This window comes from Peromyscus leucopus, chromosome 6 (assembly GCF_004664715.2).
Source record: "Peromyscus leucopus breed LL Stock chromosome 6, UCI_PerLeu_2.1, whole genome shotgun sequence".
NCBI classification, from domain to species: Eukaryota; Metazoa; Chordata; class Mammalia; order Rodentia; family Cricetidae; genus Peromyscus; species Peromyscus leucopus.
In genome coordinates this window covers 125977783-125992348 of record NC_051068.1, presented here as the reverse complement: position 1 = coordinate 125992348, position 14566 = coordinate 125977783, and the positions used below count along the sequence as shown (strand labels likewise).

At 43.0% G+C, this 14566-nt stretch overlaps 1 protein-coding gene across 2 annotated transcripts in view; it reads right to left on the bottom strand.

Moving 5' to 3' along the window:
- Positions 1–14566, bottom strand: part of Erich3 (glutamate rich 3) — a 117183-nt gene that overhangs the window by 33323 nt on the left and 69294 nt on the right. For both annotated transcript variants that reach the window (XM_037207246.1, XM_028882937.2), the window contains 2 exons: positions 9888–10192; positions 3467–3682 (listed from right to left, as the gene is read on the bottom strand). In XM_037207246.1, the coding sequence (XP_037063141.1) occupies positions 3467–3682; positions 9888–10192 (521 nt within the window). The remainder of the gene's footprint in view (positions 1–3466; positions 3683–9887; positions 10193–14566) is intronic.

Here is a 14566-nt window from a genome sequence, read left to right as displayed (position 1 = left end):
AGCATTCATCTTTGACAAAGCATTTTCTGCTGGTAAATTAGTGTTTGGGGTTGCAAACACAAATGCAGAGATCAGAAGCTGCCATTCCTTTTAAATGGCAGGAAGCTGCACACATCATTCCTGGGGCAGGGTCCTCTCTCAGTCGGCTCTCCTCCATCACTCATGGGCCACTCGGCAGTGTATTCATCAAAGTGTGCAGTGCAATTGTTAGTTGGCAGTTTAAACAGGGCTGACTTGTCATGAGAGTGACAGCCTGGGCAATTGTGTGCCCCTGGGAACAGGTGCAGGCAGGTTCAAATGAAACACATCCAAATACTAACAGCAAGACTCTTAATCATGTCAATAAAAGGGATGAACAGGTGTCTGGGATTCCATGCCCAAGCTATGCCTCTCACACATTTGTAGGTGAAATGCTGTATTTTCCATGAAATCCACAGCATTATATTGTCATTTTTAATAAATGTTATGTATTAGCCAGATGGAATTGCTAACTCTCACACGTCACATACTAAGAGACATACTTTTGAGTAACACAAAGGAATTTGATCAAAATAAAGGGTCAGAAGACAGGAGGCCTCTGGGAGGACAGGCAGACAAGCAGTGAGATGATGGTATCTCAGAGCACTGGCGATGTGGCAATGTTTGCGCACACCCAGGATTTGAAGGGGTCCTTTGAAAGGACACTTTGATAATTCCATTATTGAAATGACAAGAGAAAATAGCTTGCCAGTTCAGTTCTGTCTCAAAAATTTTCCAGCATTTGTGAAGTGACTGTTCTTATAGCTCTCATTTTACAACTATTTAAAACATTATATATCCTGCTTCTATGCAATTCTATGAAACTTTTCCAGTAAATATTCTAAGAACCACGTAACATGAACATTAGGCAGAGAGCACAGGAGCAGCCAAAGACTTTAGAAGGCATGATGTCAGCAAGCCTTTTAAAAATAGTTACAAAATCCCTTGTGATGTTGTTTTTATGAGAAATAGCAAAACAACACACCACCCTGGCTTTCTAAGCGTGGTTTTGTGTGCTATTAGTTTACATAATTTGAGAGACAAAATTTAATACACAGAGAATTGTCTGAAAACTGACTGACCTCCCACTGGATAGGGTTTAAGGGCTTAGTGCAAACTTCCCCTGGGGCAGAGTCACTGAATGGAGACTTTGCAAGGCCAAGGAATGGAAAGTAACACTTCTTCATGGAGAGGAAAGACAATCTAGTGAAGGTTAGAAACTCTGTTTTTAATTCCCCTTCATAAAAACAAAGCAAACTAAACAAGAAAACAGAGCTAGCAAAAGAAATCAAAAGCGAGCGGGGCGGTGGCGGCGCACGCCTTTAATCCCAGCACTCGGGAGGCAGAGGCAGGCGGATCTCTGTGAGTTCGAGGCCAGCCTGGGCTACCAAGTGAGTCCCAGGAAAGGCGCAAAGCTACACAGAGAAACCCTGTCTCAAAAAACCAAAAAAAAAAAAAAAAAAAAAAAAAGAAAGAAAGAAATCAAAAGAGCCCCTTAACTATAGAGACTCCAAGAAACAAATTCTTTTCACTGGGTTAAAAAGTTCTTTTAGTTGTAGGTAGATGAACATGTTCTGATTTCAAAAAAATGTATCTTTTCTCCAAAGTACAGGTTTTGAAATTTGGTTATAATAATTGTAACTGAATTGCAGAACTTCCTGCCTATGTGACTTTGGAATTGTTTAATTTCACTATTTGTAAGTTTTCAAATTGTAAAATGTAGATTAACGTGGAAAATAATTGCTTTTAAGGTAAATGGGGATCATTCACCCCACATGTTCATGTGGGACTCAGCATGTAGTAGGGTCTTCATAAGCAGGAATCATCATATGAGCCACAGCAGTGCAAGTTACTGGATGCCTTTCCAGTCAGAGACACACAAGCAGCAGCCAGCCAGCACCAAACTCTCCAGTGCTATCAGTTATTCAGTAATCGTGGCACAAATAATCAAAGCTGTCCCTGCAAAGAAGACACAAGACCTGCCTATACCCTTCTCCAGGTGAACATAAAAACTTAACTGTATTAGGAAAATCTAATTGGCCTCCAGAAAATACAAAGCTCAGACAAATAGATAGTTTAGGAGTTGACAGGTCTTCGTGACAACAGCACCCTAATAATTTCACACTATTACAACAGACATGAAAACCTAAGCTGTTTGTGTTCCGAATTGCATATATATATAGTCAAACACATTTTAAATATATCTACAGACAAGTCACTTGGATAATTTCTTTTAAAATATTGACTAAGATGAAACTTTTTTCTATAAGATAACACCATTTTCTATTGAATTATTTAGCTTTGAGTCATAAAGTACTATAAACTAAACTTCATATGTATATTCAACTGAAATGAGACATTACATTTTACATACATCTAATATAGAAACATAAGTGTAAATATCTATAGAAAACATACATCTCAATATATTAAAATACTTAAATGTTTGAGCATTGTATTAAATAGGATTTATTATTTATTGTTTGCGAATATACTGAGTCAACTTCATTCTGCTTTTTTTCTAATTGTGTTTCATTTACTCTTTACCTTGACTGTCAGGGAGTTTAGTACTAAATATGCTGTTCACGTACTCATGGACCCATTTCTGCTTTGAAACAAAACCATTTTCTTTTTTACTCTATGTAAGTACGCCTTAAATTCGTGTACATTAACTATTAGAACAAGTTTGCTTAAATTTGTTGTGGGATATTTTGATTGCACTCGGACACTCCCGAGACTGGCAATAAAGTTATACCTTGATTCAGAGGGTGGAGACAGTGACTAGCTGACCATAACTGGCCATAAAGAAGCCAACAATTTGGATATAGAAGATAGACGGGAAGGAAAAGGTGCGGACTAGATTTTGAGCTCTCTTGGCTCTGGGACGAGGGAAGAGTTGTGTCTCCTGTGGTGTCTTCGGCCATCAGTCTGGCTGCAAGCAGGTATCATGGCTACTCATCAATAACACTACGTAAGACCTTTGGAAACTGTGAGTGGATCTGCCATGCTGCTATTTCTCTCAGGTTTTCAATAAATCTCTTACCTAAAAGAACAGTCTACCTCAGTACGCCTTTGGAATACCTTTAAAGGAGCTACTCGGACTCACTCTCTCACCCACCTCTCTCCTCTCCTCTCTCTCTCTCTCTCTCTCCTCTCTCTCTCTCTCTCCCTCTCTCTCTCTCTCTGTGTGTTGAAATAGTTTGAGATAAAAGGACATAACACCTTTCTAACTAGACAGAGCACAGGTCACTACAAGCCTAATCTGACATCTTGCTAAAATTTTCCAGACTAAGGAAAGTGAACAGACTAAGAAACAGCTCTTCAATTCAGAAATGCACTGAAGGGTGGCTGGCTGGGACTCTTGGGTTAGGTAATCACGAATCTCTGTCTTATTCAACATTATGGACAGACAAGTTGCAAGCACATTGTGAGACACTCTGCCACCTGCCTTGTCTATCCTCCTCTTCACTGTCCGAGCACCCATCATCCTCACGGTTGTCACTGTCGTGGACATCCGGTGCCTCCTCCTTTTCAAGGCTTAAATTATCTTTTTCTCCTTCAGTGGGTGACTTGGATGTTGCACTCATCTGATCTTCAGCCTGACCCTCGTCTTCAGCTCTCTCATCTTGTTTTTCCTCATCTACTTCGAAATCTTCTTCGTAGTCTGAAAGAAAAAACTCTGCACAGTGACAATGAGAACAGAACCCTGGGCGCTTCGACCATTTCACTCTAATGAGAACTCAGGCTCCATTGTCCTCCCTCTCCTGGGTCTTTCTTTGCTTTTTCACACAATTAGGGAACAAGGAGGACTAACAGTAAATGATAAAAGATGGCGATCAGCTACACAACGGCACAAAGAGACACAAAACCCTGAACGACGAGGCTAGAAGCTAATAAAGTCTCATTTACAAAGGGATACCACTGCTACAGTGGCCAAAATGGAAAGAGGGGACTTTATATGAAAGAATAAATGAGAAGTAAATTAAAAATGAAAAAAACAGGATTACAATAATGAAAGTTAATCGGGAGACCTAGTGAGGTCATATTTCATATGAAGATTGTTCAAAATATTTGGATATCACTCTAATGAATAGTGAAGTGGAAAAATTCAATTAATCACATCCAAAGGGCCTGAGAGAATAGCATGTTGAGAAACTAATGGACACTGAGAAGAGATTTAAAGATGACTCTACAGCTGAGCCACAACAGGAGCCTTGTATACTGTTCACTCATACAATACATAAAATAATTACAACTCCAGAATACAAACTCTAGAAAACAGAACATCGCTGTCACAGTCTCAAATTTACTTCATTCCCTACAGGGAGAGAGCAAATTTGTACCAGGGAAAGCAAATTGTCACATCATATAAACTCCAGCTGTCTCTCGTGGTTATAATTTTTCACCTTTCATATTTAATTGTTTGCTCTTTATTCCCTACCCCAAACTAAAAATCTCAAAGTGACAGCATGCCAAGGATAGACAGCAAGGGGTTCTCATGCAGAACCAATTAAGCAAGTAAGCAATTATCTTCCATCTAAAAGATATAAGAAAATAAAGATTTCCCAATTCTTATGTGTTTCAGTTATTAGATATTCCAGCTTTTCTGGTGGTGAGGCCTCCTGGGTAATGTACTTGAGAACTGCCCACCCTAAGCAATCAAAGAAAGTTAATTCTGAAATAAGTACCCTATGCATAGCAAGTGTTTATGCTGTGAGAACAAAAGTGAGGTAGGAATAATAGCAAAGTGGCATCCAAGACAACATGAGATTTTGCACACCTAAGGAATGTGTCTGTAAAACAAAGTCATAGATGAAATGACAGGGTAGGGAATTTAGTTCATGTTTCAACACACAAAGAGCAAATAGAAAGAAAATAAAGAGGTTAATATTTAAATATTGCTGAGCAATTTACTGGGCATTTTTTATAAGATTTTATTTTTATTTATGTGTGTGTGTGCCACATACATGCAGGGGCCCACAGAGGCCAAGAGAGCATTAGACCTTCTGGAGGTGGAGTTAGGAGGTTGTGAGCCGCTGGTTGTGGGTGATGGGAACCAAACCCAGGTTCCCTGGAAGAGCAGCAAGAGCTCTTAGAAACTGAGCCATCACTCCAGCCACTGGGGCAATTTCATAAGCTTCCATTGAAATTTTAAATAATTTAATAAATTAATTCATTTAGTTAGTAAGTTTTAACTGAAAATTTTCTGTGTGGAAGAGTATAGAACTGAAGAAAAAGAAGGCCTCGCCGTAAGCTAACTCCTGCATCGAGGAGTCTCCAGGCTCTGCTAAGGAAATAGGATTTCAGTACTCAAGAAAGAGGACACTCATCTTATACAGAGGTCTCAGTGGTTACTTCTGACTCTTGAAGCGTTCATTCTGTGGGTTTTTGCTTAGAGCTCATGATTAATTATGTGAAATAATATCGAGGGCAGCTCTCCCTTTCTCCATAGTTTTTAACTTTGTGTGGTTTGACTCACACATGTTCAAATGCAGTCAGAAAATATTACATGGACATTTCCAGAAATTTAAAAAAAAATGTGATTTTTCATTAACTTTTACCAGAGAATCCGTGTACCCTCTGGAGGCTGAGTTAAAGGCCTTGTGAGTGCTAGGCAAGCTTTGGACCACTGAGCTAGACACTGCTGTGCCCTCACAATGTATTCTCATAATTATTCTATTGTCGGAGTTATTGCTATTAATCTTTTGTGCCTAATCTATGAACTACATTTTAGTATGGGAACGTATGTATGTGTGGAAGACGTCTTGAGAAGAGTTTAGTTTATCTGCCAAGCACACACACATGCATATTGTTAGTGTGCGTGTGTGTGCGTGTGTGTGTGTGTATGTGTGCGTGTGTGTGTGTGCGTGCGTGTGTGTGTGTGTGCGTGCGTGTGTGTGTGCGTGTGTGTGTGCGTGCGTGCGCGCGCATGCATGTGTGTGTGTGTATGTGTGTATGTGTGTGTGTGCGTGCGTGCGTGCGCGTGCATGCGTGTGTGTGTGCGTGCGTGCGTGTGTGTGCGTGTGCGTGCGTGTGCGTGCGTGTGTGTGCGCGTGCATGTGTGTGCGCGCGTGCGTGTGTGCGCGTATGTGTGTATGTGTGTGTGTGAGTGCGTGTGTGTGTGTGTGTGAGTGCGTGTGTGTGTGCGTGTGTGTGTGCGTGCGTGCGTGTGTGTGTGTGTATGTGTGTGTGTGTAGCCTGCTCTTGTATGTGGAAGTCAGGTGTCCTGCTCTATCACTCTTCACTGCAGTCCCTTCACACTCTCCATCTTATTCCTTTGAGACAGGGTCTCTCACTGAACCTGAACTTAGACTGCTGCTGGCAACACAGACGCCTCCAGGGATCCTCCTAGCCTCACCCTCCCCTAGTGCTGGGGTTACAGGTTCAGGCGACTATGCCCAGCCTTTTTCTGGGGTTCTGAGAGGTTGAACTCAGGTCCTCATGCTTAAGTAGCAAGTTCCCTTACCCACTGAACCATCTCCCCAGTTCCACACATTTATTATTTTGTAAATATTTGCTGCCAGTCACAAGATAAGCAGGAGCCAGACAGAACAAGAGTGTATTATAGTAATTCCATCCATAGTTAAAAAAAAAAAATAGTAGTGAAATATGAGGTTTTGCACATCAGGCAGTCATGTGTCCTATACCCAGATAGGACATTTCTTAGTCATGTGACCTGAGGCAATTTAACATCTTTAAGCTTCAATGTCTTCATTCACGTCATTCTTAGCACAAAGCTGTGGTGCTCTTAGAAGCGGTGATACACAGCTCAGCCCATGAGTTCATAGGTCATTAGAAACAGTGCGGATCAGTAGTAATGGTAGTTGTCACTGTATAGTGGAGGGACTGGTATTGAACAGGACAGACCACATGAAAGTGCTGTCATGTGGGAGCAGCACACATTATTGGAGGCACCCAGTTTAGATCAGAGCAGTCCAGTGGCCACAGTCAGGGCAGTTACAGGCATACTTTAAAATGGGCAGAAAACAGAAGGAACATTCAGGGAAAACAGAAACAGCCCTGCATCCTATTTTTGACAGACTTCTGTGTTTTCCCACAAAACTTACAATTGAACCTTGCCTGAGCTCTGAGGTACAGCTTCCATAATCCTAGGAAAGCTCAACCCTCCATCAGCCTCCAGCCCTCCGTTTCCATAAGTGCACAAGTCAGGCCACCCTTGTGTCACCCACTGCTGCCTTAACTAGGAATGAGCTGGTGGTGTGTGCTGGGACGGTGGTGTGTGCTGGGACGGTGGTGTGTGCTGGAACAGTGGTGTGTGCTGGAACAATGGTGTGTGCTGGGACGGTGGTGTGTGCTGGAACAGTGGTGTGTGCTGGGATGGTGGTGTATGCTGCAACAGTGGTGTGAGCTGGAACGGTGCTGTGTGCTGGAACAGTGGTGTGTGTGCTGGAACAGTGGTGTGAGCTGAAACAGTGGTGTGTGCTGGAACGGTGGTGTGAGCTGGAACAGTGGTGTGTGCTGGAACAGTGGTGTGTGCTGGAACAGTGGTGTGTGCTGGAACAGTGGTGTGTGCTGGGACGGTGGTGTGAGCTGGAACAGTGGTATGTGCTGGAACAGGGGTGTGTGTTGGAATGGTGGTGTGTGCTAAACAGTGGTGTGTGCTAGAACAGTGGTGTGTGCTGGAACAGTGGTGTGAGCTGCAATGGTGGTGTGTGCTGGAACAGTGGTGTGTGCTGGGACGGTGGTGTGTGCTGGAACAGTGGTGTGTGCTAAACAGTGGTGTGTGCTGGAACAGTGGTGTGTGCTGGAACAATGGTGTGAGCTGGAACAGTGGTGTGTGCTGGAACAGTGGTGTGAGCTGGAACGGTGGTGTGTGCTGGAACAGTGGTGTGTGCTGGAACAGTGGTGTGTGCTAAACAGTGGTGTGTGCTGGAACGGTGGTGTGAGCTGGAACGGTGCTGTGTGCTGGGACGGTGGTGTGTGCTGGAACAATGGTGTGTGCTGGAACAGTGGTGTGTGCTGGGACGGTGGTGTGTGCTGGAACAGTGGTGTGTGCTGGAACAGTGGTGTGTGCTGGAACAGTGGTGTGTGCTGGAACGGTGGTGTGTGCTGGAACAGTGGTGTGTGCTGGAACAGTGGTGTGTGCTAAACAGTGGTGTGTGCTGGAACAGTGGTGTGTGTTGCAATGGTGGTGTGTGCTAAACAGTGGTGTGAGCTGGAACAGTGGTGTGAGCTGGAACAGTGGTGTGAGCTGGAACGGTGGTGTGTGCTGGAACAGTGGTGTGAGCTGGGATGGTGGTGTGTGCTGGAACACCCTTCTACCAGCTTCTGCCCTCCTCCCAAGTTCTTCTAGAGCACTCAGCTGGAGTGTTATCTTGAATCCCCACTTAGGGGCAGGAACACCAGGTGATCAGGTGTGGCACAGTCTCTCCTAAGATGGCTCCAGCTCCATGATGAGCCACAGCCGAGCAGAGAGCTGTGACATAACTCTAGTTCTCTCTTGGTCCTCATGGAATTGGCAATTAAAACCCATTAACTCACCAACACAGAAGACAGACTCAGGCCTAAGGGCATGGTCCTAACACAGCCATGTTTGTAAAAGAGGAAAATAATGGAAAGGGGCCTCAGCGCAGCCTCTTCAAACCTCTGTCTTATGAGAGGAATCACTGGGAAGAAGCTCTCTGTAACCACTGCCGTGACCTCTGATAGCTTCAAATTCCCCAGTCCAGGGAAGAGTAAGAAGTAGGAAGGATTGTAGAAAGAAGTGAACAGGGTGCCAGCGTTGCGAGTGAAATCCCAGCTAAAGTAGACCCGTTATCTCGATCATCAACACATGAGGCTCCACACTCTGGTTTGTGCCCCCCACCAGGATTTCTGAAATCCTTGTGCAGCAACATAAAAAAGGAGATTCTAAGAGGCCAGACCTTCCACAGCAAACCCTGACCTGTGGCCACTGTTGCTCTAAGATAGCCTTTGTGTTCTGTGTGTAAGGAGAAACACTCAGTTCACCCTTCCTGATTCCTTAGGAATATCGCAGGCAGCCACGCAGTACCTGAGACCATTGGTACAGAGAGAATGACTTAATAATTTGAGAGTAGATCCACACAGGTATGGATCTGATTCAGTTATGGTGTCTGTGTGTGAGTGAGACCCGTCTTCCCAGCTGTAAATGGAGACAGGAACAATGGAGAGAGAGAGGAAGTGCCCGGCACACTGCTCTGAGCCTGGCAGTGTTATCATTGCTACTTCCACTGTGCAGGTGTGTGTGTGTGTGTGTGTGTGTGTGTGTGTGTGTGTGTGTGTGTGTATCTGAGCGTGTTTGCATGTTTACATATTTTTGTGGAGGGAGAATGATAGAGAGAAGTAAGGGAGGGGGAAAGAGAAGGAAAGAGGGAGGAGAAGAAGAGAGAGGGAAAGAAGGGGAGAGGAAGAGGCAGAGGGAGATGGAGAGGTGAGAGGGAAACACAAGACAGACGGTCTCTAGGACTTTGAAATGAATACAAGCTGCTGTTAGTGTATAATGCCCTAGGACCAAATGCTTGTATATTGTACTTACCAACCCTGAAGTGGATAGTGAATGTTACTCCTACAATCACAGTCAAAAACTAAATAAATAGACAAAATTCTGTTTGGTCAAATGGTCTTTACAGGAATGAATTCTGACTCTGGCTAGCAGGACAGAAACTTCTTTATGTCCTCATACACACAGAAAGTACATCAACACTGCTAGGCCAGGAAACCTCCTCTCAGAAAAAGAACTTGGAACTCTACAAGAAAGAGTAAAAGAAGCATGGCATGGCTGCCTACAGATTAGAGCTAAGCAACAGTCCACAGATCACTCTGAAGGTCTTGAATGATGCTCAAACTTAAGGCATCAGCAACAACAAGGGAAGTCTGTTCTTGGTTACCGTATTTAAAAGTGTTTTCCTGGTCCTCTTCCCAAACATCTTGTCCTGACTCGCCCTTCCATTCCATTTCCTCTATAGCTGTTCTCACTTCTCTGACGCCTGGCTTTATTTCCTCCGCTGAAAAAGTGGTTGAGACCAAGGTTTCTTTCCCCTCCATCTTGTTCCTTCTCGATGGTGTATTATCTCTGTCCTTCCTCAGTTTCCCCTGACTCTTCTTCAGTGGTTCCTCCTTCTTCTCAACAGTCTTTTCCTTCCTAGGTTTTATTGGAGATGGTTTTCTGTCAAGGCCCATGGCAATAATACACCTGTGAGAAATATCAGCATGAAGGCTTTATTAACTTATAGTAGGTTATCAGAGTCACACACTTTATAACTCAAGTGTATAATATTCTAATAAAAATTATGAGAAATAGTCTACTTGTGTACTTATACACTGGTTTAAAATAAGTCATAATCTTTTAATATGAAAATCTTGTATATGAACATAAATTATTAATTTTAATCAAGAATTAACCAAGAACTATAGTGTCAAATATTTACAAAAATCATATCTTAAGCCTCTGAGCACATTTTATAGATTTACATATATAGTATTTTATATGTAAGTAGATAGGTACATAGGTAGTGATTTGATAGATAGGTAGATAGGTGATAGGTGATAGACAGACAGATAGATGAGAGACAAATAGATCATCTGTCCTTAGGTATTATATAATCAAGGGGATGGAGAGAGGGCTCAGCAGTGCAGAGTTCCTCCTATTCTCAGGAGAAACTAGAAGGACTAGAAAACACGAGTTTGGTTCCCAGAAAATGTGTTGGGTGCCTCATAACCATCTTTAACTCTAACCCCAAGGAATCCAATCCCTCTTCTGACCCCTGAAGGCACCTACACACATGTGCCATACACTCACATATACACATGCATGTACACATAAATAAGATGAAGCTTTTAAACAAATACTTATATAAATAATCAGAAAAAAGATATTATTGTCTTTGAAATTTATTATTCTAAGAACATATTAACAACTTGCATTTACAGTCACTTCAAAACGTGTGATTAATTTTTAAGAAACAAAATCAGTCTACTGTTGTTGTTCCCTTTAAGTAATGTGGGAGTCTGTGCATTTGTTTCACAGAATTTCCATTATTGATTTTAAAAATGCCTTTTGAAGTCCTTCTCTGCAATCTTCTGTAGATTCACTGGTGGTAAGCTTTTGTTCTTCAAAATTGGAATCAATATGTAGAAGTCATTGCAAGTCAAATTTGGTGAGCCACCTAGACGTCTTGAAGATGTATGGTGAAGATTTTAAGCTGTTATATCACAAGTAGTGTGAACACATTATCACATATGTATATATCTTTTCCATCTCTCAAGATGTTGTCAGCATAAAATTCCTAATACTGGTAACACATCGACAAAAATGATTATGATGGCAACAGGTCACAGAAATCCCCCTGGACCAAGCTCTTTGTTGTACATTTAAGATACATTTTTAAAGACTTCTTTTGTTACTTGTGTGTATGTGTGTGGCTTAAATGTATGTACATGTACCACAGGGGTGCAGGTGTCCACAGAGCATAGAAGAAAGTATCAGATTCCCTGGATGGAGTTACAGGCAGTTATGAGCTTCCTGATGTGGGTGCTGGGAACAGAACCCAGGTCCTCTGCAAGCAGCAAGTGCTTTTACCCACCACTGAGTCACTTCTCTAGCACCGTACCCGGTATTTTAGGGGATTCAATACCCCACATTACAATAAATTATGACTTATCACCACTGTACAAGTGGAGAAAATGGGGCGGGAAAAGTCCCATGGTTCCATGAAATCATTTAGCAAGTTAGTGATGGAGTCCTGTGGCTGTTCCACCTGACTCCACTCCACTACTTTACAGAGTTCTGCTACTACAGGTGGCCCTATGATGACTAGTGACAGACAAATGCCGCTCTGCTGGGTGCACCAGAGAACTTACGCACACATTCTCACTGGGAAGGTGTTGTCTAGAGAAATGTCCTCCAAAGCCTGTAGATAACCCTAGATAACGCACAGACATTCCTGTGGTCACTCATCTGTACAATCATCCCTCTCAAAACCGCAAATGTGCCTCTCACATGCCACACATCCTCAGGACTGCATCACTCATGGACAGGTGAGAAGAGGTCAGAGCACAGTCCAGTCCAATCAACAGAAATGATGACGAAATCTGGAAACTGCCTTGATCTCATCCAAATTCAAGGACAATTTCTTACTTATCATGTGCATATGATGTGCGTATGGACCTGTCTGTGTGTATAAGTGTGGAGAGAAAACCTCAGGTGTTGCTCTGTGCCTTCCATCTGGTTTGGCACTTGCTGAGCCTCTGTATACCAGGTTAGCTCCCCACAATCTCCTGGGGAACTAACAGTCTGTCACTTCCATCTCACTGTAGAGAAATAAAGAGTACGTAGCCTCATCCAGCTTGGTATACTTTCAGTACAAAACTGAGGTCTTCATTACTTGGGCAGCCACAGAAGTATCTCCAAGCCCAAGTGCAATTTCTTAAACTGAAGATTTTACTGAATTTTCAGACATCTTCAGTCTTTAAGTAGCATGGAAACTGCTCTTAATAAATTTCCCCCAAAAAGTAAGAGCTGAGTTCTACCACCAAACATTGCAGCATCTCTCTGTGTGATAAAGCTCAGAGTGCTTACACTCCACCTAAAGATCAGGCTGTCAGACTCGAGGGCATGAGAACCAAGTGTCTCATCCAAATTAAGCATGATAAGGGCTTTTCCCATCACTATGATGTGTTTAGTGTGTGGCTTTCCCCGGGATAAAGATGCTACACATCTTCACAGGATGTCCTTATTAGCCTCACCTTCTGTGCAAACATTTCTTCCTTGATCAGTGGCATCAGCAAACCCAGGGCCTGAAGCCTGTGATTCGCGTTACTTTGAATGTGTGCTGTGGCTGTGTAAAGGCTTTGAAACCTCCCTGTTTCAAGCTCAGACTCTTTATAGCCCATCTGCCAAAGGGAATTGGACCAAGTGAGTAACATCTGGCTCCCCCATCACTGACTACCTCTTTAGTTTCTGAGTGTAATTCAGTGTTGATTCTGATTACTGAAGCTCAAATAAATTACCGAAATATTTGAAGTTACCTCCAATGGAGAAGTCAAGTAAACAGGACTCTAGATTTGTCCACCCATCCCTGCCCACTTCTATCACTATCAGAGGACCTTTGCCTCACCTGTGACGGGGAGACAGCAAAGAAGACTACTTCAAGCATTCGATGATGTCTCTGAAGGAAGCGGTTTGGGGGCTAATAAAAATGTAACTATTCTCTAAGAACTGTAAGTAAATCACTTGAAGGTGAAAGGTCTCACTCTTTAATCTTGTAACTATTTTTAAAGTCTTGGAAAGAGCAAGAGAATAAATAGACAGGCCACATGTTAAAACACAGACTTGCAGAGGAGCTAGAAAGCCCTGTGTAGGAGAGTGGATGTCAGTGGTCACGTGTTGCTGGTTCCTAGTCCTCCAGAGAAGCTGCAGAGGGCTCAGTATTTCAGTTCCCGATTACACAGCTCAAGGAGACTGTTCTGGGCATTGGTTACTGTTCTGCTGCTGAGATAGAAGCTCCCCGTGAGAGTCAACACAGGGGTTGAAGGTGGATTTAACTTACAATTGCAGAGGAATAGAGTTCACCACGGCAAGGAAGGACTGCCAGTCAGAAAGCAGAGACCTCCCACTTCATCCACATACAGGAAACACGCAGGGAGAACAGGAAGTGAGCCAGGATGTAAAAGCTCAATGCCCTCCCCTGTGTCATACTTCCTCCAGGAAGCCTCCTTTCCCTGAAGGTTCAAATTCCTTCCCACACAGAAGCACAAACTCCATGCTTTCAAACACAGGAGCCTAACAGGATATTTCTCATGCAAACACCCTGTCTTGACACAGATGACTGAGTATAAACTCATTCCTTTTACATTGAGTTCAGTGGAAATCTCTGAAATGATTTGCACACAGACAGGGCATCTGAACTGAAAATGAAACGCAGTGGGTGCAAAGCCCGGCTGGACACTCCTGCACTGGACCTTTCATTCTACTAGTCCCTAGACTTTTTTCCTGACACCTATTCTCTTCCCTAAAACCTCCGACCCCTCCTCAACCTCAGGTGAGAAAAGTATTTCTTTTTTGCTTTTTCAAGATAGGGTTTCTTTGTGTAACAGCCCTGGATGTCCTGTAACTCACTATGTAGACCAGGCTGGCCTCGAACTCACAGAGATCTACCTGCCTCTGCCTCCCAAGTGCTGGATGAGCTACCACTGCCCAACAAGAAAAGTATTTCTTATTCTAGAAAATGGCAAGAATGGACAGAGCTTCCTAGCTGGGGCCAGCATACCCACTACCTAACACCCACTGCACAGCTGTCTCTCCTTTTATCAAGACTGAATATTCTACCTGAACTCTCAATCCTGGTTTCTCAAGTCTACCAAAGGGTTAAACTCTACCAATTTCCCTCTTGTGTATCTTTGGGATTTTTCCATGCATCAGTACTATCTAGTCATATAAATCCATGCCTTTAATATCCCATCCTGAAAACTGAAAGACCTTTCAGACTCTATACAGTTCTGGGATCATACAACTACTGTTTTTTAAAGGGAAATTCCCCACAAAACATTTTCTGTAACATTATTTCCC